This window comes from Leuciscus leuciscus, assembly GCF_965113295.1.
Source record: "Leuciscus leuciscus genome assembly, chromosome: 22".
Lineage (NCBI taxonomy): Eukaryota > Metazoa > Chordata > Actinopteri > Cypriniformes > Leuciscidae > Leuciscus > Leuciscus leuciscus.
In genome coordinates this window covers 3,708,771-3,735,410 of record NC_138746.1, presented here as the reverse complement: position 1 = coordinate 3,735,410, position 26,640 = coordinate 3,708,771, and the positions used below count along the sequence as shown (strand labels likewise).

At 38.8% G+C, this 26,640-nt stretch overlaps 2 protein-coding genes across 3 annotated transcripts in view; both read right to left on the bottom strand.

The window, feature by feature from the left end:
* Positions 1–175: 175 nt before the first annotated feature.
* On the bottom strand, positions 176–21,155 carry bcl2l11 (BCL2 like 11). Of its 2 annotated transcripts, XR_014201408.1 has the most exons (5): positions 20,322–21,155; positions 18,254–18,513; positions 14,460–14,593; positions 13,712–13,920; positions 176–352 (listed from the first exon to the last, which is right to left on the bottom strand). XR_014201408.1 is itself a non-coding variant. In XM_082153510.1 (4 exons), the coding sequence occupies exons 1-4, from the start codon at positions 20,336–20,338 to the stop codon at positions 233–235; spliced, it is 531 nt and encodes a 176-aa protein (XP_082009636.1). In that variant the 5' UTR covers positions 20,339–21,155; the 3' UTR covers positions 176–232. The 2 variants fall into 2 exon arrangements, 1 of the variants encoding a protein (XP_082009636.1); XM_082153510.1 differs by lacking the exon at positions 13,712–13,920.
* Positions 21,156–21,294: 139 nt separating this feature from the next.
* acoxl (acyl-CoA oxidase-like) overlaps positions 21,295–26,640 on the bottom strand; it is a 43,426-nt gene continuing 38,080 nt past the window's right edge. Inside the window, exon 19 of the mRNA XM_082153385.1 lies at positions 21,295–22,375. Within this exon, the coding sequence (XP_082009511.1) occupies positions 22,217–22,375 (159 nt within the window). The 3' untranslated portion in view covers positions 21,295–22,216. The remainder of the gene's footprint in view (positions 22,376–26,640) is intronic.

Sequence of the window (26,640 nt, the reverse complement as noted above, 5' to 3'; positions counted from 1 at the left end):
CTGCTGTGAGTCAGTCTATGGATGGCCGAGGGTTCCCAATTAATATATCCGTCCAGATCTGCACACATCCCGACAGGTCCAAAGCTGTACGCCGAAACCCGGAGAGGTTGTGGAAGAGCAGCACTGCTGTTATCCCTTATTATGTACATATATATACAGTCAGGAGAGGGGTGGGGGGGGGGGGGGGGGGGTTGTACGTTGCTACACGTCTGCTGGGCATTCAATGTGTCAATCATCTTCTTCGCAGGAAAAACTGTACTAGACGTCCGATCAGGTCGTTCATCCACATGACGATGATGTGTTCGTTGGGAGGGTGCAGCTGGGCCAGGTTGTTCCCGCCTGGACCAGCCTGCTGTTAGGATGAAAGAGAAACAAGGTATTTAAATGAGAATCAGAGTACATATCTTCAAATAGACAAATTGCAAATCAGAATAGAGACAAACGCTGGAAACTAGCATTTTAGCATTTCCGGTTACATCGTCCTGAAGTCAGTTTTTAATTTTTTATTATGGGTTTTTGGTTATATGTCTAAAGTAAAGGCCTGTGGTGAACATAAGATCAAGATATTTTCAAGTTTTATTCTATGATATAAAATACATCAGTAATATTCAATTCAATTCAAATTTATTTGTATAGCGCTTTTCACAATACATATTGTTTCAAATCAGCTTTACAGAAAGTGTAATACCCCCCCTTGAGATTTATTAAAGCTTTTACATGTCATGAAAAAGGCAGGTAAACTCATCTACTCACTAGTTTGCTTTCACAGCCTCGTTGTGTTTATAATTGTGCTCTTGCAAACTATTCAAACTCAAACTTTCAGGTTTGTGTAGTTCGTTTATAGCCTACGTTTAGCTTTTCACTTCTGGCGATCGTATCATTTGTGAAGACGATCATGATGAACGAAACGTGTAAGAATCAAAAAACGATGAGCTTAATTTCTGCAATAATCCTAGGAAAAATCCTATTGGGTTTTTGTCGAGGGAAACCGGGTGATGCGAACCGGGTTGGAAACCACAGCGCTCTATTGCATTTGTTGGCATTTTTATAAAAGTGGAGTTTTAATAGCTGTGATGTTGCTAAATTGGCATGCTGGAAGTAAAGTACACTAACTCTATCCTGTAAATTCAACACATTTGGTAAATGCTAAAATCCTTTTTAGCAAAGGAGCTGATTTTAGATCGCAATGCTAAATGCTCCAAGTTTACCTGACTAGCTGACCCGTGCCTAATGTAGATACTGACACATGCATATTAGTGCACGTACGCACATTGAAATAATTCTGACTCATATCTGCTAATCTTTACAGTTAAGAGCCGCCCAGGTAAGTCCTTCAGCTTATATCACAGAGACACTGTGCACCATGTTGACACATAAAATACCATGTTGAGACCTTGATGCTTTGAAGGATTTACAGTCTCTTTACGGCGATGAGATCTACAACAAATGCAATACAGGAACTAGCAGCTGACAGGTTATCCGGTGAGCTCTGAGTCGAGTTAGATTTGGCAGCGGTTGACCTGAACCAGGTGGCCTCTTTTTGGCCTGTATCTCAGCACTCGCGTTCACCCGGCCGTGCTGAATGACTGCGATAAGCAAGCGGGGGCATTTCCCCCAGGAGACTGGCAGGAACTCGTGAGGAAACACACTCTACAAGTCTGAAAAACTGAGGAGAAAAAAAAGCCTTTCCTGTAGAGAATGAAAGGAGGATGAAAAACACCAGGCCTGGGCGTCTCCCCTCGCCTCCAGGATAATAATCTACAGACCCAACAATCAACAAGACTGGGAGAATCTCATAAAAAACATGTCTGTCATATTTCACCCCAATATCCAAAGAAAAATTTCAATGTTTTAGATGAAAAAATGTATGGGAGGAGAGCATTTAAATGAATCATTCAAGGTGATTTACTAAGGTTTGCGCTTGTCAATTTACTGGTATTTGCGCCATTATTTTAGCCTGGGAAAACCCGGCAAATTTAGATTTGCTCTGCAAGTAATCTGGCAAAGAGCCCATTCAAGCCCATTTCTAATCCGTCCAAATCGAGGCACCAATCAGAAACGTTGAGGCGGGCTTTACATGATGAAGATCGCTCTGATTGGTTTAGGTCTATCCAATTGCGCCCAGAGGCGTTTGAGCGACGTCCGTTGGTGAAGCGTACCAACTTTTAAATGCATTATTATATTCAAATTGCAAACACATGAGGACAGTCTCCATGAAAGACCCACTGGCAGATGAACGTGCTGCTACATTTCTCTCCGAAACAGTAGGGAATTAAATTAGATTTAATAGAGGATTTTAACTGTGACGAGATGATTGACAGGACAGTTTACGTGACAGGACGCACGCGACAGATCCGTCCGATAAAAATGATGAAGTAGTATGTCCCAAAGCTTGCCTACTTTTTTGCTACACATTCAAAAGTAAATACCTTTTCTTCACAAAAAGAGTACATACTTTTATGGCGTAGTGTAACTTAGGGACGCAGCATATGGCTTTACACGATGACGATCGCTCTGATTGGTTTTAGGTCTATCCAATTGCGCCCAGAGGCATTTGAGCGACGTCCGTTGGTGACGCCCCTTTGGAAATGAGTTATTAATGAAGCTTTGCCAGACCATAACTCAGTTACTACTGAGAATGGTCTGGTTTTAACCAGGCTACCATTATTTACTGACCCACAAAAAAAGCATGACTTAAACCAGACGCTAATTTGCGCTAACTTTCCACTCCCATCTGCGCATTTTTGAAATAACTTTTTTTTTCTTTCTTTTTTTATTACATGAACATATTAAATTATATAAATAATATATATAATGAATTTAATATTAATATAAACTAAAATATATAAATGTTATCTTAATATTATTTTAGATATTTATTTTCTGTTACATTTATACAAAAAATTACAGTAATGACAAATTGGGGGATTGGGGATTGGGGATTGGGGGATTGGGGGGGGGGGGGGGGTTAAGCGCTTAACTATTATGCTAATAATGTTAATATTTATGCATGCATAATATAATTTCTTCTGGTTTTGGGGTAAAATATGGCCCTTTTTTAACCCATTTTAGATTCACATTGCTGTCGCGCACACGTACATTAATTAAATCGCTAAATCAAGGCAGGTGTGTGTCTATGAATACAATGGGCCTGCAGCATGTGGTCTAAATCAGCCCCTGTCATAAAACACTTTCTTTACAAACAAATGCAGAGAGTGGAAAAAAACCTTTTAATTCAGTAAAAGCCCTGCCAAAAATCACAACGTGCCCAAGGAGGGATTGTGTATTCAGCCAGAGGAAACAGGTGAGGAGGAAGTGGACTGAAATGGAGGAAGATTTCACTGTGTGTGTGTGTGTGCGTGTGCGTGCGTGTGCATGTCTCTGAGAGTGTGTGTGTGTGGTTATAGGAGAGAATCATGAGTCAGTACAGTGACTGCAGCTCTCAAACTGAATGTACTTCAAAGAGAAAAACTTGTTTCAAATGCTGAATATTTTCACATGACTTTCATCTTGAACGTGAGTCAATGCTAAACCATGCAATTCAACGACTTCCACAACAAAACAACTCCTAAGGTCATTGAGTTTAGTTGAACCAAATTCAAAGGGCATTTCAGAGAGGAAGCTGTACCGCATTTTAAACCTGAAGGAAATTTAATCTGAAATACTACGCTTACTGTAATGTTTTTTTTAATGGCCATTAGTGATAACGAGAGTAGGACTGTCATTGCACAATATAAGTTGTGCATATCAAGCGCACAATGCATAGGCCAGCTGTAGTGCGATTAACATGCATACTTGCTAAAAGAAGCGGAGCTACTGCTACATTATAGGTCTGTTAGGCTAAGTCTACATTAATCTGGATACATTGGCATTTTCATTTCAAAGCTCTCTGTTCACACTAGCGTTTCAAGTGCTTTCCAATAGTTTCTCGTCCACACTGATACACTGGAAAACGCTTAAATCATCTAACACATGCATAAATCGTAATACATACTCACTGAGATGATACTTAAGAGACCAGACATAAAATTCTCACACTGTTTATCTGGCACAATCATTTTATAAGCAAAATATCTTACCGCTCACTGTTCGTATTTTCTAATACCTTCCTTTTCACAGTCCACACAACAACACAGAAATGTCACTTTCAAATTTATCCACTTGGTTGAAGGGGGAAAAGCTACATTTTCACAGGACGTAAACACTGGACGAAAGGCCAAAATGTGGAGAAAGAGATGTATTTAAAAATGTATCTGGATTAGTGTAGACGTAGCCTTAGTCCACATTTGCAAAAACCACTGGCACAATTTTAATCAAAATTAAAAGCACGCACTTGACATCTTAAAAGGACATATTATTGAATCAACCATTTAGAATTCAGAGTTTGAACTTTCCATTTTAAAATTTGGAGGGAGATTTAATGCTTCTATTAACCCTTTGACACATACACCACCAGATCAGACCAGCGTGATTAGAATGTTCGTCATGTGACCATCTGCTAAATTTAAATTCAAATCTGCTCTTGCACTTTGGCTGGCGCCGAGCCATCTAGATCTAGATTGTGTCTAGATTGTTCAGTGTTTTCAACCACATAAAGTTTATTTTTCAGACATTTAAATTCACACAAGTACTTGTAAAAATACTCACTAATGTCGATGGAAGTGGCAATAATGATCCTTTCAATGGTAACTATAAAGTTTACTCTATTCTTCTCCTATTTCACCGGCCATTTACTTTTATATCTTTCAGGAGAAGTGGATGAATTTGCATTGCCTATTGCCAATTATAAATCCCACCAACATGATCAAGATGTTTAAATGGCAAAATACATTTACTTAACACATATTTGAAAATCAGAATATCAGAAATTTCACAATACAGTTAAGAAGTTAGTGAATACTTTGAGTAAAGAGGAAAAATTCAATAAAACCAACGTATTAGTCATACAGCAGTGTGTCATGTGACAAGCTTGACGTTGCGCCATGAAAATAATAAGGCAAGTGCTAGAATATTATAAACTTAAGTGTGAACGGGTTAACTGCACACAGATATCAGCCAATATGAACACCCTCAAATGCCATCATATTTATTGGTCTATCACTAGTTTACCGTTGCGGAATATTTTCACTTGACTTTCAACTTGAACGTGAGTCAATGCTAAACCATGCAATTCAACGACTTCCACAACAAAACAACTCCTGAGGTCATTGAGTTTAGTTGAACCAAATTCAAAGGGCATTTCAGAGAGGAAGCTGTACCGCATTTTAAACCTGAAGGAAATTTAATCTGAAATACTACGTTTACGGTAATGGGTTTTTTAATGGCAATTAGTGATAACGAGAGAGTAGGACTTTCATTGCACAATATAAGTTGTGCATATCAAGCGCACAATGTATAGGCCAGCTGTAGTGCGATTAACATGCATACTTGCTAAAAAACTCCCGCCAAGGGCTCAGCTAGAATATTATAAACTTAGGTGTGAAAGGGTTAACTGCACACAGATATCAGCCAATATGAACATTCTCAAACAGCCAAATGCCATCATATTTATTGGTCTATCACTAGTTTACATAACCGTTCGTATTGTTGTTACGAAAGAGCAGTTGTGTTTTGCATGCATAACACAAGCGGGTCAAGAAAAGGCTCATGGTTGTGATGTGGTAAGCGCATCTTCAAAACCAGCGTGACACTGCAGATCGAGTAAAATGACAAGGGCGCATCCCTCTAATCAAGCACAATTAGCTTATGCGCCGCAGCGGAAAAACACAGACTTATTTACTATTCCAGCCTGGTTTGAGTCGACACAGATCGGCGCTCGTCTCCTCCATCTGGGATCAATTCGTCACTGTTAGCTTTAAAAACAATCTTGACACAAAAGATGGTGTTTATCTAGTTTGCTATCTGTAGTGGGACGGGGGGGGGCAAACAGGGAGACCGTACGAGAGTAAAAGAGTGGCATCCCTGACTCATCTCGCATGGACAAAGGAGTCTGGCGTGGCAATAAACCCGGTGACCACATGCAAGAAAAACAGAGCTGCCACAACTCAACAAAGCCAGAGCACAGCAAAACAATCCTCTCAGACTAGCGAGCTGCTAATGCATTCACAGATGGCTGCTCCGCTATTGCCAGAGCTGGTAAAAACCAATGTAATACAACACAAGCGCATGTGCTTTCAGTTTACGTGGAGGAATAGCATGTGACAAACTCACGAAATAGAAAAACATAGAGAACAAAGAAACTACACCTAATTAGCTGCATGTCAGCCTGCAGTTGCACTGTCAAGTTGTAAGATGGGATATATATATTTATAGAATCAGTGTATGCAATAAAAACAATCGGGAAAAGTGCAAACAGATGCAGAGGGAGGAGAATTATGGGACATCACAAATCAAAACTTTACAATAAGGTTTCATTTGTTAACAACAACATGAACAGCAGCATTTATTTGATCTTAGTTCAAGTTAATTTCAACATTTACTATTAAATTCTTACTAAATGTAATGTTAACAAATGGGACCTTATGGCAAAATGTACATTAAAAATCATATAATAATACTTGTAATGCATGTTGCTGGTCTTGATTCCTCAGGGCACAATAACTCGAAGCAGTTTTACATCATCTGACTTTCTAACAATTGCATCTAATTCACATCCTAAAACGTTTTCCAGAGTTTTACATTTTAATTTACCACCCAAGTACACAATGTATTAAATGCACTGTACTTGCACGATAATTTTCATCCACATCATATTAAATATGACGTGTATCCTGACTAAAGGCCCGGTCACACCAAGAACGATAACTGTAAAGATAACTATAACGATAGCTAGATTAGCATCCACACCAGTAGACAATAACGTTTAATAAAAATGTGCTCTGCAGTTTTATCATCTGCTGCTTCAAATTGCTCGAGCTCTTTAAAATCAGGTGGATTATGATTGGCTGTGTTTTTATTGTTCATCAGCTAGGGGAAAAAAGGGGCGGGTCAACCTGTCACTCACATGAAACCGACCAATAGCAAACCACAACTATCTAATCAACTCCCCATGGACAAAACCAAGTCCCACCTACATTTTTTCCTGTTCTTGTAGAGAAGAAACGACTATCGCACCTTCCGTTTCATGCCTTAAGGTCAAATGAAGCATCTTTTTCTACTTCTACAATGACTCGTTTCAAGAGGAACAGTCGAGTTACTTCTGACTTACTGGTAGTCACTCAAACAGCACAAACCCTCAGGGAGACAGTAAGTTTGCAGCATGCTCGGACATAAACGCATGCAATCATCTCCTGAGAGGTAGCCGCGTGACTCAATAGAAACTTTATCAGCTACAATGCACTAGACTGTTCCATTTCTCCAGGGAAGAGACTCGCAACAAAAGAGCATTGATGCAAAGAGCTGACAAAGGTCCGTCATGTGCGATTTTGCAGGGCGAGATGCAGACATTAGCGGGGCTGGAACAACAAGCGCGCTCTGTGGCCAGACATCTGCTCTGCATTAGAGCGCTGCTTACTAACAGAGTGCTAGCATGTCACACTAGCACTCCTCAATCGGTGCTGGTGTACCGAGAGCCAACCCTGGAGAAGTGCTGAGGAGAGGGAACGATCTGGAAGCAGACTTTATAACACTGCACATCGAGGACAATTATAGGGTCTCCAACAAATCCCAGCTGAAGTTTTTGATTATGTTTCTATTTATGAGAGGAACTCGAACTGAAAAGCTCACACGGGTTTCTTGCGTCGCTGCATTTAATAAACAAGACTGCCAAAAGAGATTTGATTGCTCATGCTTTCTTAATTTAGTTTTTATTAGTGGCATGCATTATTATTAATATTCCTCTTACTTAGTGTTAAATATTTGAATAAAGCCCTGACAGTAAGTATTAGATGTTATTAGACACATAACTCGTACTGACTGAATTGTACCTCAGTCGTAGAAGAGGTGTGATATTACTAAGTGATTGACAAGACCTGTCAAATTTAATCAATACAACTATGACTCCATGGGCAGTTTATAGTGAATACACATTTTATTCTAGATTTTAAGTTCTAAAATCTTTAAGAAATCGTGAGTAAAAATTATTTTTAGAGTGTTCACACTTGTAGTTCAGTTCTCTTGGTTCATTTGGTCCGGACCAAGAAATCTAAATAAAACATTTAGTCCTGGTTCGCTTAGCATTCACACTGTCATTTTTGACACTGAATCTAAAAGATCTAAAAAATGGCTTTTGTAGCGTAGCATAGCATAGCATAGCATAGCATAGCATGCGTAGCCTACATATGATGGTATTCTGACCAGGAGTCAAAACAGCGGCAGGAATCCCTCCATCACACACACAAACCAAGATCTGCTGCAGTGAGATGTGGTTCTGATGCCGGTACTGAACTGTGATGGGCAACATCACGACTATATGATGTGAAAAAACAGGTGTGCGTGAGCATTCTGTCCGGTTTAGGGTTGCATCTTGTGACTTCATGTCTTTGGTCCGTGTTGCGTTCATATTTAATTCGATCCACACCAGAGTTCGTTTGTAAGTGGGCCGAGACACATCTTTTCAGCGTCTCGGTCCACTTGTTTGATGCACAGATGGCAGCGTTCACACTTATTCAAATGAACCGCACTAACTTATCAGGAAATCGTGAAAAAAAAACTTGGGCCTTCAACTATTGTTGTGGAAAAGGGTTGGAGTCAGAGTTTGAGAACCACTGATCTACATCACAGTTTACTTATAACACTCTGTCAGCCATTTAGCAACACCCAATCAACTCACAGGCAAGAACCATTCATATTTTATTCAGTTTATCATCAAGCCAAATGTTTATCAAGCCAAGATTGCATGGAATTTTGTTAAATCTGAAGTTTCAGGATATGAAAATACTGCAGTTCATTGATAGTTTCTCCAATCAGCCATTCCAAAATGTGCTTTATAGATGTCAAACAAACATGGTCTAAATAAATAAACACACACACAGGAGCGTCAAAACAAACTCCTGAAGTGACATCACAGACACATGAGAAGAGAAATAAACAAAAGTGTGGAGTCCAACCCCTCCATTAAGATGCTGGCAGGCCGGTTCCTCTCTGACCCTGACTGTGAGCGACTCTCGCTAGGCCCGAGTGCGTCTCTGTGGCGCTGAGGAGACTGACCCGCTGCATAATTAGAGCCCAGAGCTTAACCGCAGGGTAAACATAATGAAGCTGAGCTGTCCCAGACACATACAGCTCTCTGCCATGCAACCCTCCCTCTGTCCCTCTTTTTTCTTCTCTCTTTTCAGATGACCCCTCGGCCTATTAGAAACTCCACCAGGGCTATTAGTCTGAGTCTTGAACAGAAGTGGGCGGTTTAGGGGGGGTTGGGATGAATTCTGCTCCTCCCGAGATTCTTCTGAAACACTGTTGTCACGCACACAGTCCTGTAATGTAAGGACTGCTTGTTGTGATTCATTAAATGCGTCTCATATTCGAATGAACATCTTATACTTTGCTTCAAGATTACTTTTAAGTTTCGCGTGCTTTTAACGTACAAAATAGCCAAAATCATACACCTGCTGCTGTACTTCCAAAGGGCCCTCAAGATGACTTTAACAGGTTTTAAAATAAGACAGAAAGACATTAAGGGCCAGATTTAGGCTACTAAACAGCGCAATTCCCCAAAAAACACGGATGAGAGTAGACATTTCTGACACACAGCCGGATCATTTCCATACTGACCAACACAATCTACCAAGAGCAACGCAAATTAGCATCTGGTTTAAGACATGGGGCGGTAAATAATGGCGTTATTAGTAAATTGATGAGCGCAAACCTTAGTAAATCACCTAGCATGATTCATTTAAAGGTGAACTAAGTCACTTTTTTACCTTAACCGAACAGCTTCGGAGTCATTGGAATAGTTATATGACTTTTTTCGGGTTGAATGGTGGTTACTGCGTCAGGAAGTATCGCGTGATATCAGGTCTCGCGATGTAACGAATTGCTTTACAGCAAAAAAAATCTGCTAAAATTCTGTCATTATTGCGCTCCCTCACGCTGTTCGAACCCGAATGAAGAAGACGTTTTAAAGAATGTCCCATCTGCTTTGATGTCGTTGATCTACTAGCCTCTGGTATCTGAGAGTCGCCAACGAGTTTTTAGACAGTGTTGTCAAATATCTATTCCGAAGCTGTAGGGGGAGCTCTATAGAGGAACCTGCGAGCAAACAGCGAGAATACAGCGAAGAAATTCCCGAAACTGCATAGCCCTGCTTTAAATACTCTCCTGCTAACTGTTAGTAAATCTGGCCCTAAATGTGGTAAAAACAACTAAAAATCAAGACATTTCAACTTTTTCTTCTTTCAAGAACCTGAATTCATACAGTCATTATAATAAGAATTATTTCAGCCAAACTTAATTGTTTTGAAAACTTTAAAAATTTGAACACTTTTATGCAAAATATATATATATCTCCAGCATAGAACCTCCCTTTTTTGCTAAAGGGCCTTCTAGGGTCCGACAACCCAGGGATCTCCTCTGATAAGGCTACAGGGTGTGTCTGGGCAAACAATGAATCACTCCCGCACTGATGAATCAAGAGCACTTGTTTACAGTAAATGTGTCACTCGGCATTCTATAAGAATATCTCTCTCTGACGTCATGCGATTGCTCTGGAAGGATATCACTTTAAGTGAAGAAATAACAACAACAAAAAACTGCCACGGGCAGAATGAAGCATTGGACATAGTTCAACGATCAGATGAATAACAAATCATATTCACACTAGCAGGAAAGAAATTAATATTTTCATTCAGCGAGGATGCTGAAAATTCAGCTTTGTCATCACAGGAATAAATTATATTTTGAAATATATTACAATAGAATTAAATTGCAATAAAATGTCACAATACTACTTTTTACTGTATTATTTGATCAAATAAATGCATAACAGACTTTTCAAAAGAATCATACCGACCCCAAACTTTTGAATGGTGGTGCATTCAGAAAAGAAATAAAGGTAACATGAAGTATAGATGTTGTTGCATAAAAACATCTCAAACTTATTGTTAGACTTTAGTTCAAATACAATCCAAAGTATGAGCAATAAATAGCAGTGACTGTTGCCTTAACAAACACCACTAATAAATGTGGCGTTGAGCGGTTTATGAGCGCGTCTGGACTCTCGCCTACAGATAAATCTTTCAAGAGGTTTGCAGGTCTTGCTCACTTAAACAATGACTAAGGTAATTTTACGCAGCAATAATCAAACAATGATAGCCAGGGTAGATAAGTTTCTATTTGCATAGTGAGCTCACAGAGACAGCCTCAATCAAAACTCCTACAGAGAGCGACTACAAGAAACTATTCCTCCAGAGTCATCCCAGCTTAATATCCTCAAAGACGTTTGTAAATCTACAACTAGCCAAGAAGCGATCATAAGTTAAGGCCTGACACAACATAATAAACACAAATACTGCCAGACAGAACCTTGTCCAACTGGACGGCTGCCCAAACAGGAAGCGTGATACTGTATTGGAGTCAAAGAGGTGAAAGGCTATAACTCTTCAGCGGAGGTATCAATTATCTCAGATTTAACCCCTTACAAAAACAGAATCTTATCAGAACCAGTAACGTCACCGAAAAAATGTGTTTGCATGTTCATATAGATAATCAACGGTGGACATTCTGTACTAGCACGGCGATATTTGCATTAGGAATACATTACACAACTTAACATCGTAACATGAGTCAGCACTTCAACTGTATAAACATTAATTTCTTATCTGACAAGGCCATATCTATATTACATCAGAAAATGTATTAAATGCTCATCAATGCGTAGTAAATAAATTGCGAATAATAAAGTGCAATCACATTTACTGCAATTGTTTTGTTTGTTTTTTGTGGCAAATTTCAATATGAATCTGTGCGTTTCACGTGATGGTAAAACTCGTGTTCATGTTGTTCATGATGACCAACAAAAAAGCTATTGGTTTGAAGGTGACTTTTGTGTGAGCTGTGCTTCACACATCGCTACGCTACTGGCAACAGGCACATTTTTCACACACAAAAGTGTACTTGAGTATTGCTAACACTAATTTCATATCCCTTTTATGGGCATCCTCCTCCTCACACACACAAAAAAGTTTAATAAAACATAATTTTAATAAAGTAAGTTTGTCCTCCAAAGAAGGACCATAAATCCCTTAATTAATAACAGTTACTACTGTTTGTATAGCAGGGTTTCTGCAGGGTTTTAAGACCTTTTTGAGACCAAGTAAAGAAAATGTAAGGAATAAACTGAAGGGAATACAATACGCAACATGTTTTCTAACTGTAAATGTCTAAGGAGAAACACAATGATTTGTATTAGAAACCCTTAAAGGTATAGCGGAGGATTTTTTTACTTCCGGGTGGATCACCAATACTATTGGTCCTCCTAATTGTCAATCATTCTGGTGAATCAATCAAACTTATTCAAAAAGTGGAGAGGGCGGGTCTTATCTAAAATTCGGAAAGATCCTCCACTATACCTTTAAGAGTTTGAAAATACAACTTCCAACAGATATCTATTACTTTACAAACCTTGAAAACCTTTGCTCTCAACCACTAGAATATGTAAATATCTTTTACGGTATCTTTATCTGATCACAGTGCTGTTCTTTCTAAGCATTGTTTTCTTGTTTTCCAGTGCAATTGTCTGTAGATGCATTTACAGGAGATGCAAAATGACCTAAGATGTGAAGTCTTGTTTTCTGTGAAACTGATCAAAATGAAGCGAGTTTCTGATTAAAACAAGAACAAATATGCCAATGGGCTCAGAAAAAAATCAACCTAATTCAAACGAAAGTTCTCATAACTCGTTGACATATTTGTTTTTGTTTTAAGCATAAATAATTCAGCTTGTTAGACTTCATTTTAAATGAGCATCTAAGTAAATGTATCAAAGAAGTATAGATATTTGTACTGAAAAAATTGACAAAAATACTGAGGAAGGAATGCCATGACTATGAATTTAAGACTTTCTGCTTAATAAAGTCCTTAATTTGTGTTAGGGCAAATTAAGACCCGCAGAAACCCTGTGTCGTCTAGTAATGGGAAATGGCATCAAGAAAGACAAAGGGTTCAAAAAACAAAGTGTGAACACCATTATGAGCCTTGATCCTCTATGAAGAACCTTGATTTCTTGACTGGTGCTGGAGTGATGCAACATTAAGAAACACAAGTTATGAAAATAAAGCTCCCTTTACAGCGCTGGAGTAAACACATCCCTCATTAAGGCCTTGATGTGCAGAGACTTGTGATTCTGCTTTCGTGTGTGCGCTCCCCTCAGCAACACCTGATTGAAACTGATATGAGAGGGGGCGGCTTCCAAAACACAAACTCAAACTCGCTCCCCTGGACAGACAAGGCGAGTGAAATCGATACTCTCTAGTGAGTGAAAATATTTCATTTTTAAATCTGGACTAAAAACACATCTCTTTAACCTGTCATACACACAACACACTATCAATTTATATGATTTAAATCAGTTAAATGATTGCTAGGCTGCATAAATAAGGTCAACCGAAACTTCCTAAAACACCCGATGTACTTGTTACATCATGAGAAGAATGGCATCTACGCTGCCTTGTTTATCCCGAGGTAACCGTAATCAGCCGGAACCGGGAACACTTCTTCCTACGACACCCGCTACGCTAATATTAGTCTGTCCGTCTCATCCTTATCCTGAGGTTACCGTAGTCAGCCGGATCCGGTCCATATCCAGATCAGATGTGGACCTGCACCTAGACACGACCTCAACGTAGCCCTGAATGTCAGCCGAGATCCTGTCAACTAGACAATCCCCTCGTCACAGATCCTCAGCAGGGACCACAAGAACCAGACCGGTCCTCCGCACAGACCCTATGGCCAGCTTCGGCTCCATGCCGGCGTGATGAATCTGATCTTCAAGCAAAAGGAACTGGATGAATATCTGAATGCTACCGATCCTGTTCTGAATTCTGACTTGTGATGCAGTCTGAATCATAATCTCACCGTGTTCGTTCGTTGGCCAGAGGAAAACTCCCCCCCCCCCCCAACTGAGCTTGGTTTCTCCCAAATTTCTCCATTCTGTCACCTGATGGAGTTTGGGTTCCTCTGGCTTGCTTAGTCGGGGACACTTAATATTCCACGATATTATTGATCTGACTGTGTGAGAACTGAACTGAACTGGACGATGACATCATTTTTTTGCAGAGCTGCTTTATAGATGAAATTAACTAGTTTAATAATTGATTTTTTTTTTTTTACAACGGAACTGAATCAACACTGAACTGACTTCAGTGCATCAAATGCATCATTTTCCTGTTTTCACTGTAAAGCTGCTTTGAAACGATCTGTATTGTGTAAAGGGCAGTATAAATAAAGGTGTCTTGACTTGACATCATCGTCGACCTCCTGCGCTTGATCCTACGGTGTCACACTAGGACCTTAATATTACCCACCCCTTGACAGTACAGGTGGTTGAACTCGTCTCCGATGCGCCGCAGCTCCTGAGCGACCGCCATCTCTGGCCGCATGGCTCCGACAGGTGCTGCCATCTGCGCGTGCTGAGGGCTATGTTCGGCGAACCATACCTCTGAGAAACACAACGAAAGGCAAGTTTAAGACACTCTAAAGGCCTGTACACACCAAGAATGATAACTATATTAGCATAACTATATTAGCATCCACACCAGTACACAATATCGTTCTGTTTATTCTAAGCATGCACTTCTCTGTCACTTTAAATGCTTGTTACAGCAGGATGGATTCTGATTGGCTGTCGGTGTTTTTATCGTTCATCAGCTGGATAAAAATCGTTCTGAAAGTGATATTGTTCCAACAATATCGTTTCTCTGTGCCGTTATCGTTATAGCTGTGTTGTGAACTCTGCTATTCTTTAATATTGAGAATGATTTTTTGAACTATACATTTTTGTTATCTTTTTAGTTATCGTCCTTGGTGTGAACGGGCATATATTTATATGTATATATACAAACAAAAATGTACATCACAAAATTCTCAATTTGTATATACATTGATATATATAACACAAAATATTTTTTTTTTTTTTTTAGGGATTTAAAAACTAAAAATTATAATGAAAGTTCCCTTTTGTCTTAAAACAATGTCCAAAATAAAGCTAGGTCTAACAAAAATAAATGTTTTATTTTTTATGTAAAGTTATTTGAATTACAAAACAGGAATGATTTGTCAAAATCTAATTTCAAAGTTATTAAATTTGGATTAAAGATTACAAAAGCAAAAAAAAACAAAAAAAAAACTGCACAGAAGGCCTGGGGTAAACAAGCTTAATTTCATGAAAACAAATACTCAATTCTACTTTTTTCTAAAAAACACCTTCTCTCGTATATTGCGTGGCATCCTCTGATGCAAACAACCACCTCTGCAACCTCTGGTTTAGTTTTTCCATGGCCAGTAGGATGATTTAATATGTGCTAACAGCTTCTGTCAGTGGTAAGACAGTAGCTGAACGACTGAGGTTATTATGAGGCTAAACACTAATATCACCCAAATTCTGTCTGAACTCAAATTGATCTCCAGCTATGACTCAAGCGAGAAGCCGTTTGACTGTTATTTCTCATGCTCAATCATATTAGGACCATTGGATACTCATTTCCTTTCACAACTCCGCTAGACCTGTTCGAGTTGAACCAGACAACATCTAAATATCACTTTAAGTTTTAGTCAACACTTTCACCTCATTCTCTTGCGCCTTTAAATTACTACCCAGAGCCAGCAATAACATCTCAAACGAGGACAAATTTTGATCTAAATCAGTATCGCAGTAGTCAAATTGAATGCATGCTCTATTCTGGCATCTTCATTTATTTTTGGACCGAACATAACACGTCTGACCCACAAGAGGCCCACAAAAAAGGGCACAAAGTTCATACGTGTAAATTCAAGATCTTGTGCCAAAACAATGCAGCAGCTGAAGGTATAAACAAGAGCCACTGGTAGAGGAACTCTCCTGTCGAGCGAGCAACAGATGAGAGTCTTGATAAGTTATTGTTGTTTCTCTTCGCCATTAAGAGTGGCTACAGGAAGACAATTATCGCCATCTCATATCTCCTGGCTCTCAATAGGGAAAACAGAGATGGTTGGATCTCATGTCTAGCCTTCACAAAAGACTGGCTAGTCTATTTTGACTGCGTGCACTAAGGCTGATTCTCTGACTGCCTTACTGAGGCCTCGTTGACAGTGAAGGTAAACAAGAAGACAACAGGCAAATCAGCTTACTCCATCAGAGGCATTACGAGAAGATGTGTCTCAGGTGTATTGGGTTTGCAAGATGTTGTGAACTGACCAAGCATGCCTTTCACAAACACACACACAAAATAGTCCAAGCCCAAAATGGCTAAACACTAAGCTTTTAATGGTCTTAACTACAATGCATGCCATTGCTGTCTCAGAAAAAAATCAAAAAGCCAGAATGAAGTTTTTGGCAGAATATGGAAAGTTGTGAGTGGATTGATGAATCACAATGAATCATGAGTTGCATGGTGATTCTCCAGAGCAGTGTTTTTGAAAATCTGCTGAGAAATATAATAATAAATACATCTCTACCACAGTGAAGCATAGATGAAGATGTGTCATTGTGCCTTTTTAGCTTTTCGATTCACTGTGTAAAGTAATTGAATGCTTTGAAGTAGAGGAGAATATTGCAGAATGGTTTGCTTCCCACAAATGAAAAGTTGTTATCTAATGAGGAATGATCAACAAGACAATGTTCCTGCCCAAACTGTAAAGACAACCAAGAAGTGGCTTTAGAACAAGTCCATCAGGCTCACGGTTTGGCCCGGTGAGAGTCCAGATTTGAACCCTATAGCAAATATTTGGTTTCATATTAAACTCAAACGAACTGGGAGACATTATTCATGAACTGTTTGAAGACATTACCATTGAGTGGAACAATACTGACTCCTGTAAAAAGCTGTCTGAGAGTTTATCCACATGCAGTATTTGTGCTATTCTTGCTGATTTCCTAACCAGTGATTTGGAATTAATGGTTAAGAACATTAAAAGACCACTAAATATTTTGGTTTAGCCCTTTTCTTTGTTTTTGCCCAGGAGTGTATAGACTTCAGAATGCATGTGCACTTATTTGCACTAACACACCCTCCTAATGCAGTGAAAATTTTGATCTTAACAGAAAGGAAATTCAGATTATTCCTTTTAGAGAAGCTGTCACAAAGATAAATGAGCCGACTTGGCTTTAGGCAGATATGTCCTGCTTCAAAATGAGAAGAACATGCTTTCTGGAAGAGATTCTCAAGACAAGTGCACTGCCAAGCATTGAAACACTATGCTTATCACTGTGCTAATGTAGAAAACTGAGAGCCAAGTTAAACATCCAAAGCACTTAAATGGATTACATTAATAAACAGTGAGATGTGACAATATTAATATTTTGATGCACCTTTACTTGTACTATCTTTCACTGTTTATTGTGAGGGTTTTTCTTCACTCCAAAATAAAAAATTCTGTCATCATTTACTCACTCCTTATGTTGTTCCAAACCTGTATGAATTTCTTTCTTCTGATGAACACAAAAGAAGATATTTTAAAGAATGTCGGTAATCAAACAGTTGATGGTAGCCATTGACTTCCATAGTATTTTTTTTTTCCTACTATGGAAGTCAATGGCTACCATCAACTGTCTGGTTACCAGCAACATTCTTCGAAATATCTTATTTTTAGTTCCAACAGAAGAAAGAAACCCATACAGGTTTGGAACAACATAAGGGTGAGTAAATGATGACAGAGTTTTCGTTTTTGGGTGAACTATCCCTTTAACCTTAACAGATCCAGGGATATTTTAACTAATTTAAATGTTTAAAGAAAATCTGTTTAAAATACCTGTCCGCGGACCCCCATGGCCAGGCCAAAACCAAATTGTCCCTTGTCCTAGGGAATAAAGTCAGAAATGGTAATAGATAATAATAATAAAAATATATAATAATGGGCTTTTTTTACTTGAAGCCCCATAAATGATCAATAATCATAAATAATTAATAATTTTGTCAAAATTTTAGAACGCGCGTGTAGAATGCTCAGTCACACCAGGGCGGGAAAACTGCACTCGTCTGCTTTGATATTTAGATTTGCAATAATCAAATTCTTAACGGACTAATCCACTGAAAAAAATACCTCGCTATCCGTCGCGTCAGGCGTCAGTATTGCGTTTACACACCACAAAATGTTGCCCCTTTTTTCGCCAGGGGGCTCTTACCATCATTTTGGTCATCTTGCGCTTCGGAAATATTAGGCATTAGAGGGGAACCTGGCACAGAATCGCTGTCGACGGAAAAATAGCCACTAGAGGACCTGGAGAAGGTTCTGTACATCTGTGACCTCGATTGGTGACTATTCGACATGGAAATCCCTCCCCTTAACGGGTCCCCATCGCTCGGCTGAGGGAAGTCAAAGTGCTCGCCGCCGGTGCTCTCTCCGATTCCCCGCGAGGCCGGGTCATTGGGCAGCGTTTGCTCTCTGCAGAACAAACAAAACACTCGTTACTGTCTTTTGCAAGCGTTTCGAAGAGGAATTGTGTGGGTTGTTATCAAGGGGCTCAGAATTTCCCGTCTATTTCGTGGGGATTAACATGCGTTTGAAAACTTAGCTTGCAGCGAACTCTATAAAGTGGTAACCCGGTGAAGTGCGTCACAAACGAGCTCCACTTCAACTTCCTATTTCTTCCTTACAGCAAAACAGTCTACATTTTTGGGATAAAACTCTATAACGTGCGAAGCGATCGTGTGAAACTGTAACTTCACTTCGAAATTGTAACTCGCAGCTCGCGCTGTAGCGGAATGTACACGGCATTCATCTTTTCTTTGTTTCCAACTAATCTAGAGAGGTTTATTATGTCTGGCTTTTTAAAATGAAAACACATCCCTGTAGAGTTCTCACTGTAAACCAAGTAAACATTGTCAGTCACGCCGGCTTTGACAAACACCGAAGCAGCAACAATGACAAAACAGCGACACATGTATAAAATAGGTTACAAAACAAATAGAAGTCAAAATAGAACAAACTCCCTGTCATGCTGTTGTTGTGTCACTTACCGCTATATTTGTTGCTCTTGCAATTGTCAGTCACTGCTTGATACCGATACGAAGCCTAGCATACTTCACTGTCTGCTCAAGTAGACGCGCGAGTTCTATCTCAACACGCGCGCGACTAGATCGCGATTTTTTTTCTTCGGTTTTCTTTATTTCTTGCTTTGATGTCATTTGTCGGCGAACTGCAAAGTCAGCATTTTACGGACAGTAATGAATGTTGTACTGTACGAGGGGGAGTTTGACGCAACTAGATTGCGATGCCTTTTATTTTTTATTTACTTTCACTTGTCAGCGATCCGTAATGCTCAGTATTTTACTGCCAGTATAGGCTATTGTACGAGCGAGAGTGGAGTTTTTTCGCGATTTATTTTCACCGAAATACAGCGGCGGCGAAACAATATCGTGCGCACCAAAACAAAAGTTTCCTATTAATAGGAGCGCGTCGACGCCTCCAAGTGTTCAGGCAAGCAGACAATAGCGCAAACTTATGCGAGTATCAATCTAAACAGACCGACAGACTGAGACGATCGTAAAAGAAACACGATCGTAAATAAAAACAACGCATCGCACAGCACATTCCAAATTACCATATTTTCCTGCCAGGAACATTTCGAGTCTTATTTCGAAAGTAAAACGCGAATAAATACAGCTTTTACTTTAGTAGGTAGGGTATAACTATAGAGCTTTAACAACAAACGCGGGTTTTATCGTATTTACACGTTTATTTTGAGTGGATAACGGCAAAGAAAACAAAGCAAACAGGTGCCTATCGTTATCCACTGCAAAACACAGTTGAATTATTCAGTCTGGTTAAATGTCAACACGGAATGGCCACTGAGGGGAGTGGACTCGTCTACTACATCTCAACTTTTGTTGTCTTTGCGACATTGTTTTGCTGGACACTACAGGCGACCAGACAGCGCGCATCTGAAGTTTCGCTTTTTTTTAATTTGCCGCCGCGCGCAACTTATGTGTTTTGTGCGTTATGCTTCGCCAGAATAAAACTTCATCGCGGATAATAAAGCAGTGCGGACTTGATAAATAAACAAAGCAATACCCCAATTTCACCCATTTTGGGAGGTTTTAAATCACGGCGATCAAATGTTAAGAAAGACGCGTATATTAAAAGCGTATAGTCCTTTCTGAAAGACGATCTTACTGTTGAATTATGCAGAAAAAGCGCAATAAAGTTGCCTTAAAGCCGGCATTCAGAACGATACCCCAGTATGAACTCACCTGGACGTGTCAGACATATCCGTTTAGGCATAAACGCGTTAGCGCATTGTGTTAACGATGAACACGACAACAAAACGAAGGGTCAATTTACAAGTATCCAGAGATTAAAAAAAAAAAAAAGAAGAAGGAAAAAAGTTATTAAAGAAAAAAAAGTACAATTCCAATCTCAGACAATCGATGCCTCTAAAACTCTCGATGATTTTGCTTCCTTTGGAGCAGTTGTCATATAAGATCCTGTTAGTAAATTGTCCACAGGATTGTTTTGGAGTGTGTCTTTTGTCTCGGTCGGTTTTAAGTGCACTTCCTCGCCAAGGCTCAGTCTCGTGTGTCTGCTGCGCGCTGCAAGTTGTTCTGAGTGAACTCTATTTACTGAAGTGAATACACAGTAAAGCCACGCCCACTGGGGGGATGGGCTTCTAATGGTCAAGCCCACATATTCTTCACAATCCACACCATCAAGCTCCAGCCTCCAAATGTACACAAACACTTTAGATTAAACTAGAACAAAAGCACTATAGTTCTTCTTTTGCATGGGCTATAGTCTCCCCTGTGGTATATTTCATGTACAATCTAATTGTATAATGTTTGATCACAAGTGTCATGCAAAAGCACTAGTTCTTCTTTTGCATGGGCTAGACTCCTCTGTGGTGTATTTCATGTTGGCTACAGTCTGGTTGAATAATGTTTGATCACAAGTGTCAGAAGTCACATTGCTAAGGGTAATTTTCAGACAATGTAATGCTGCATGCAATACAGAAGCTATAGGCTTACAATTGCAATGCTAAGCCTTTGGTATGCATTTCATTCTGTTAATAATAAAATGATGGTTCACTGTTTTTGACAATATTACAATATTATTACAACATTACAACATGCACCATTTACATAAAACACAAACAAATAGGAAAATAGCTCTAGTGTTCCATCAGATTACATTGACAAGGTTCCAACAGTCTCCGAAAACCTGGAAAAATCAGGGAATGTAACAATTTATTTGCAAAACATTAAGGAATCTCCATGTTGCTGTAAACAGACTGATGTTTTTTTGTGCATTAACAGAAAACTTAAACTTGAATAAGATAATAGGTAATTTGGTCTAAACTAAATGTACAACTGTATCATAAATGGACATCCCTTTAATTACAGACCCTGACTGAGCAGCTTATACCTAAACTAGAACCTTTTTATGTCTCAACTGGTCAATAAAGGTAACATTTTGGCAGTTTATAGTGGAATTAAAAAACATAGCAGCAGTAATATATCATTGTCTTTCTAATTAAACAAACATTTTATGTGTACAACATTGTTACTAAATAATATGTGTACAATTTTGGCATAAATATTCAATAACTGTGCCAATGCGATGACTAATTACATTCAGGCTCTTCTTAAGAAAGTGTGTAAACTGCCTCTTGGCACTGCTCACCTGTAAAACTAAACCAACATAGTTTATTACGCAGTTAAGAGCTCAGATCAAGGCTATCGGAGCTCCTCTATAAGTGCATGATGTTCGGCATTTGGATCGTTTTGACTCAGGTTCGGCTGGTGTTTATCCCTACTTCCTATTGTAAATCGATTAGGCTAAAATCACCGAAGCATTAAAAAACAGTAAGACAATGTGCAACTCGTACAACTAAAATTCCCTTTTTCATACGCACACGTTATTAAAAGGACAAGAATAAGTAGTGTCGTTGAGGCCTTGGCCATTAGCAGAAAGTTCTGTTTTGGCACAAAAACATGATGCTTAATCTCAAAACTTCCTGTACATTTACCAACTCCAATTAGTCCTTTCCTCTCTCACCCAAACATGCAAAACTGTTCCAAACCGATCAGGCCAGCTATCTGAAATCACTCAATCGTCTTCCATATCCTCATAAAGCCAGGATCACGCGTGCTCAGAGCTTAGACAGATACTGTGGCTGTGAGTAGAAGGCCCATTCGGCCTTGGGGTTTGGGACCCCGGCGATGGGAGCCTGGATGCAGCAGGACGGGATGTTGAAGTCATCGACCACCTTCAGCGCATCATCCTTCACTGATCTGCACAGCTCCAAAAGCTTCAAAACAAGCAGACCACAATCACATGAGTGTTAATGCAGACATTACACAACGGTATCATTATACAAATATATGCTCCTCTGACCAATGCCGGTGATGCTTTCCCAATGAGAAACCGCCGACATAATACACCATAAATTGCACAATTTTTTATTCATGTCTGCAACACAAATGGTGAGTGACGTGTGGGATGTTGCAAAAGTTGAATACTTTGGGTTGGGGATTTGAACAAAACCCTTTTACCTGAAGTATGATCAATAGCAAACACAGCTAATGACACTTGACACTAGTGTAAACAAATAGAGGAAACTCTGAAGGTACCAGCAGAACATTTTCAAAAACTGTAAGACACTGCAAATTTAGCACGGAACATTTAACCCTCACATTACCCTCTATATCAGCGCCCTCTGGTGGATAAAGCAGCATTGATAAACACTTGTTAACTTCCATTTGTACACAGCTACATCAGATGAGCTTTGTGTGCGGTGTAGAATGAGTCATTCACGTGTGAGAACACATTCAGACTGTCATGTCAGGGTCAAGAGAACAGGAATGATGTGATCCGGCCTCAGCTGAGACCATTAAAGATCATCCCAGTGTGAAAAAACAGCAGAACCACAGCATGCTGGGTCAGATGACATACTGACAGTACAAAACCCACATATTGCTGTATTTACCGTCATATTGAGCCTTAGTTTTGACGTATTGCTGTATTTACTGTAATATTGAACTTTGGTTTTGAAGTATTGCTGTATTTACTGTAATATTGAGCCTTAGTTTTGACGTATTGCTGTATTTACCGTAATATTGAACCTTGGTTTTGTGCTGTATCTCTTGTGGTGCCATATAATAGACTTGTATATTATATAATAGACTTATAATATGGAATAATTCTTTAAATCATACTGCATATTGAGGAGAGGTGTGCTAGTAGTTTTCAAAAGGATTGAAAATCAGGGGAAAATGACACACTACCGATTAAAAGTTTGGGATTGGTAAATGTTTTGAAAGAAGTCTTTTATGCTCAACAAGGCTGAATTTATTTGATAAAAAATACAGTAAAATTGTGAAATATTATTACACTTTAAAATAACCGTTTTCTATGTGAATATATTTTATAATGTAATTTATTCCTGTGATCAAAGCTGAATTTTCAGCATCATTACTCAGCGTCACATGATCCTTGCGCAAGTTTTAAATAGTGTGAAATAAAAGAAATTATACAAAAAGTTAAAATATATATATATAAAAAAACTTCCCTTAAAGATAAATAAACATATGCACATTTCAACCTAGAATTTTGATGTACGATGAACAATAAAAAAAAAAATTTATATGTTATTTGTAAAATGTTTATATACATATAATAGGAAAGTACTTGCTTAGAAATAAGACTAAAAACATTAAAAGTGATTAAATGATGCGATTTAAAGAGGGGTCATTCACGATCACACTATTCTGAATAGCAGAATGATTAAATTGCGATCACTGCGTCCTTGATGAGGTGTTGTGTCCTCAGACATCCTGCGTGAGTCACAGAACCTGCAGTTTTCTCCCACATCGCCTGACAAAGAGTTAATTTATCGTCCTGACACTTTGGCTCCTGCTCAAGTGCTCCAGAGCTCAGATGAAAGACAAATGATCACAGCCTGTCAAAGCTCGGCTTGTGGATTTTGACTTTTACAACCCTGTACTGTGAAACCCCCTCATTGTTCTGTTTGAGAAACACTCGCTTATCTGTGCCACATTAACGGCTGAAATATGTTTGGACACGTCTTGCTCAATAGCCGTCTGTCCAATGAGGAGTCTGAAACATGTCTGACCTCTCTCTTTCTCTTTCTGCCTCTCTTTCCAGCTCAGATGAAAGGAAAGTAGCTCTATGTAGAGGTTACACGCCCGACCGAAACGGACAGATAAGGAAAGTGTGTAAACGGAGAGAGAGAGAGAGGGATGGCATGAAAGAAGAGAAAGGGAGACTAAATGAATTGGTTATTCATACACTTTGTAGAATGTAGAGAAGCTGGCTTCTCAGCACAGGATGAACAAAAATATATTTATACTTTTTTTTTTTTTTTAATAGTAGGACAGCTTTAAGTAATGGACTTTATACTTTGAAAACCTCAATAAAATGGATTTTTGGAGTGAGATACATTACCGTTCAAACATTTGGGGTCAGTAAGGCTTTTAAATGCTTTAGTAAGAAGTCTCTTAGGTTCACCAAGGTCACATTATTAACTTTTCTTTTTTTGTAATATATTTTAAAATTTAATTTATTCCTGTGATCAAAGGTGATTTAAAAATGTCATCAGTGTTTTGATGATTCAAAAATAATAAAGAAGTCTCTTCTGCTCTCCAAGGCTTCAATTATTTGATCAAATACAGTAAAAACAGCAGTATTGCAATTACTTAATTGTTGTCTATTTTAAGATATTGTAAAGTGTAATTTATTCCTGTGATCAAAGCTGAATTTTCAGCATCATTACTCCAGTCTTCAGTGTCACATGATCCTTCAGAAATCATTCTAATTGATAATAATAATTATAAGCTGATTTGCTGCTCAAGAAACATTTATGATTATTATAAGCTGAAAAAAGTTGTGCTTCTTCATATATTTGTGGGAAACATTTTTTTTCAGGATTCTAGAAAGTTCAACAAAGAACAGCATTTATTTGAAATAAATATTTTGAAACATTATAAACATCTTTACTGTCACTTTTGATGAATTTAAAGGTCTAAAATTATTAATTTCTATGTATAAAAAATCTCACTGACCCCAAACCTTTGAAAGGTAGTGTGTGTGTGTGTGTGTGTGTGTGTGTGTGTGTGTGTGTGTGTGTGTGTGTGTGTGTGTTAAACAAAACGTATTATTTCATCATCAATCAGGAGAAAAACATTAGCGGGTCATTCAAATCTCTAAACCCGAGTCACCTTGGAAAACACAACTCAAAATAGTTTGACACACATATGAAGCGTAAAAGACACCAACAAATGTTTTTATGAGCGTAAAACTTGATTAAACCTTTTCCTGATCTCCAACGAGAGATGAAGCTTCAGCACTATGATATGATCTTTCACAGAAAATGAAGATGTTCGGGCACTTTTCAAAGACAATGAGGGGCCTGAGGGTATATGGACAGAGGATAATAAACTCAGACGTACCCTGGGGGAAAACTGTGTCAACACAACAGAAGCAACGTCACTGTTACTGATGAAGAGCTTGAGTCGAGATCAAGCTGAGTGAATCAGTGCCGAGCGGGGAAATCTCATGTGTTCATTTCAATTACAGTGTGTGTGAGGAAGATGCAAAATCACAAATGAATGTCTTAGCTGTTTCTCCTAGACACCAATGGGATTAAATGAAGAGCAAACTGAGGTTTCTGCTTTTCTCCAGAGAACCAGACCACAGTAATCTCACATGCCTGGAGTTTTGGAAGCAAAATTTGACAAGATGCGAAACTCTGTAAAAGTCAGAGATCTCAATATGAACTCATTTATTTCTTCTGCACACCAAGGCTACATTTAATTGATTAAAACACAGTATAAACAGTCATATTGTGAAATATGATTACAATTTAAAAGCTCAGCATCATTACTCCAGTCTTCAGTGTCACATGATCCTTCAGAAATCATTCTGATTTGCTGCTTAAGAAACATCTCTGATTATTATCAATGTTGAAAACCGTTCTGTTCATTTTTTGATTATTTTAATGTGGTGAATAAAAAATGAATTTCAGGAGAAACATCAAAGACAAGTTGATACTTAAATAAAACATAATTTATAAGTTTATGAAAGAGCAGCTTCAAAGCAATGACATTTACTAACCGGCCTTCACTTACTTTTTGCACGTCCACAAAAATCCCCTTCAAACAGTTATTCATCACTCATAACGCATTACATAAAGCTCACAATTAAAAATAAAACAGTCTCCAACACTAACCCTCTGTGTCGGGGTGAGTGTGTGTGTGTGTGTTTGTCTGTGTTCAGTGAAGCATGCGAGTTTGGCTCTAATGTTGACACGTGTAATGATAGGAGAGTGTGTACAATAGGAGTCATTCTAAAGAGCTGGAGCCACACACTGAGAAATCACACGTACATGTGAGGATCTCATGCACAGATACTGTCCTCACACACTCAGACCTCACACACACACACACAGACTTACTCACTCAACAACATGCTCACGGACATTTCTTCAGCCTCACTCATACCACACACACACTCACTCACTAATTAGTGTCAAGTCAAGCACTATTACTGCGGCTC

Excerpts from the sequence above, each read along its gene's own strand:
- bcl2l11 (XM_082153510.1), bottom strand. Across the intron at positions 14,594-18,253 it reads GCAAGATGACCAAAATGATG|AGGTATGGTTCGCCGAACAT; the intron begins GTAAGAGCCCCC and ends TGTGTTTCTCAG. Across the intron at positions 353-14,459 it reads ACCACCTGTACTGTCAAGGG|CAGGCTGGTCCAGGCGGGAA; the intron begins GTGGGTAATATT and ends TCATCCTAACAG.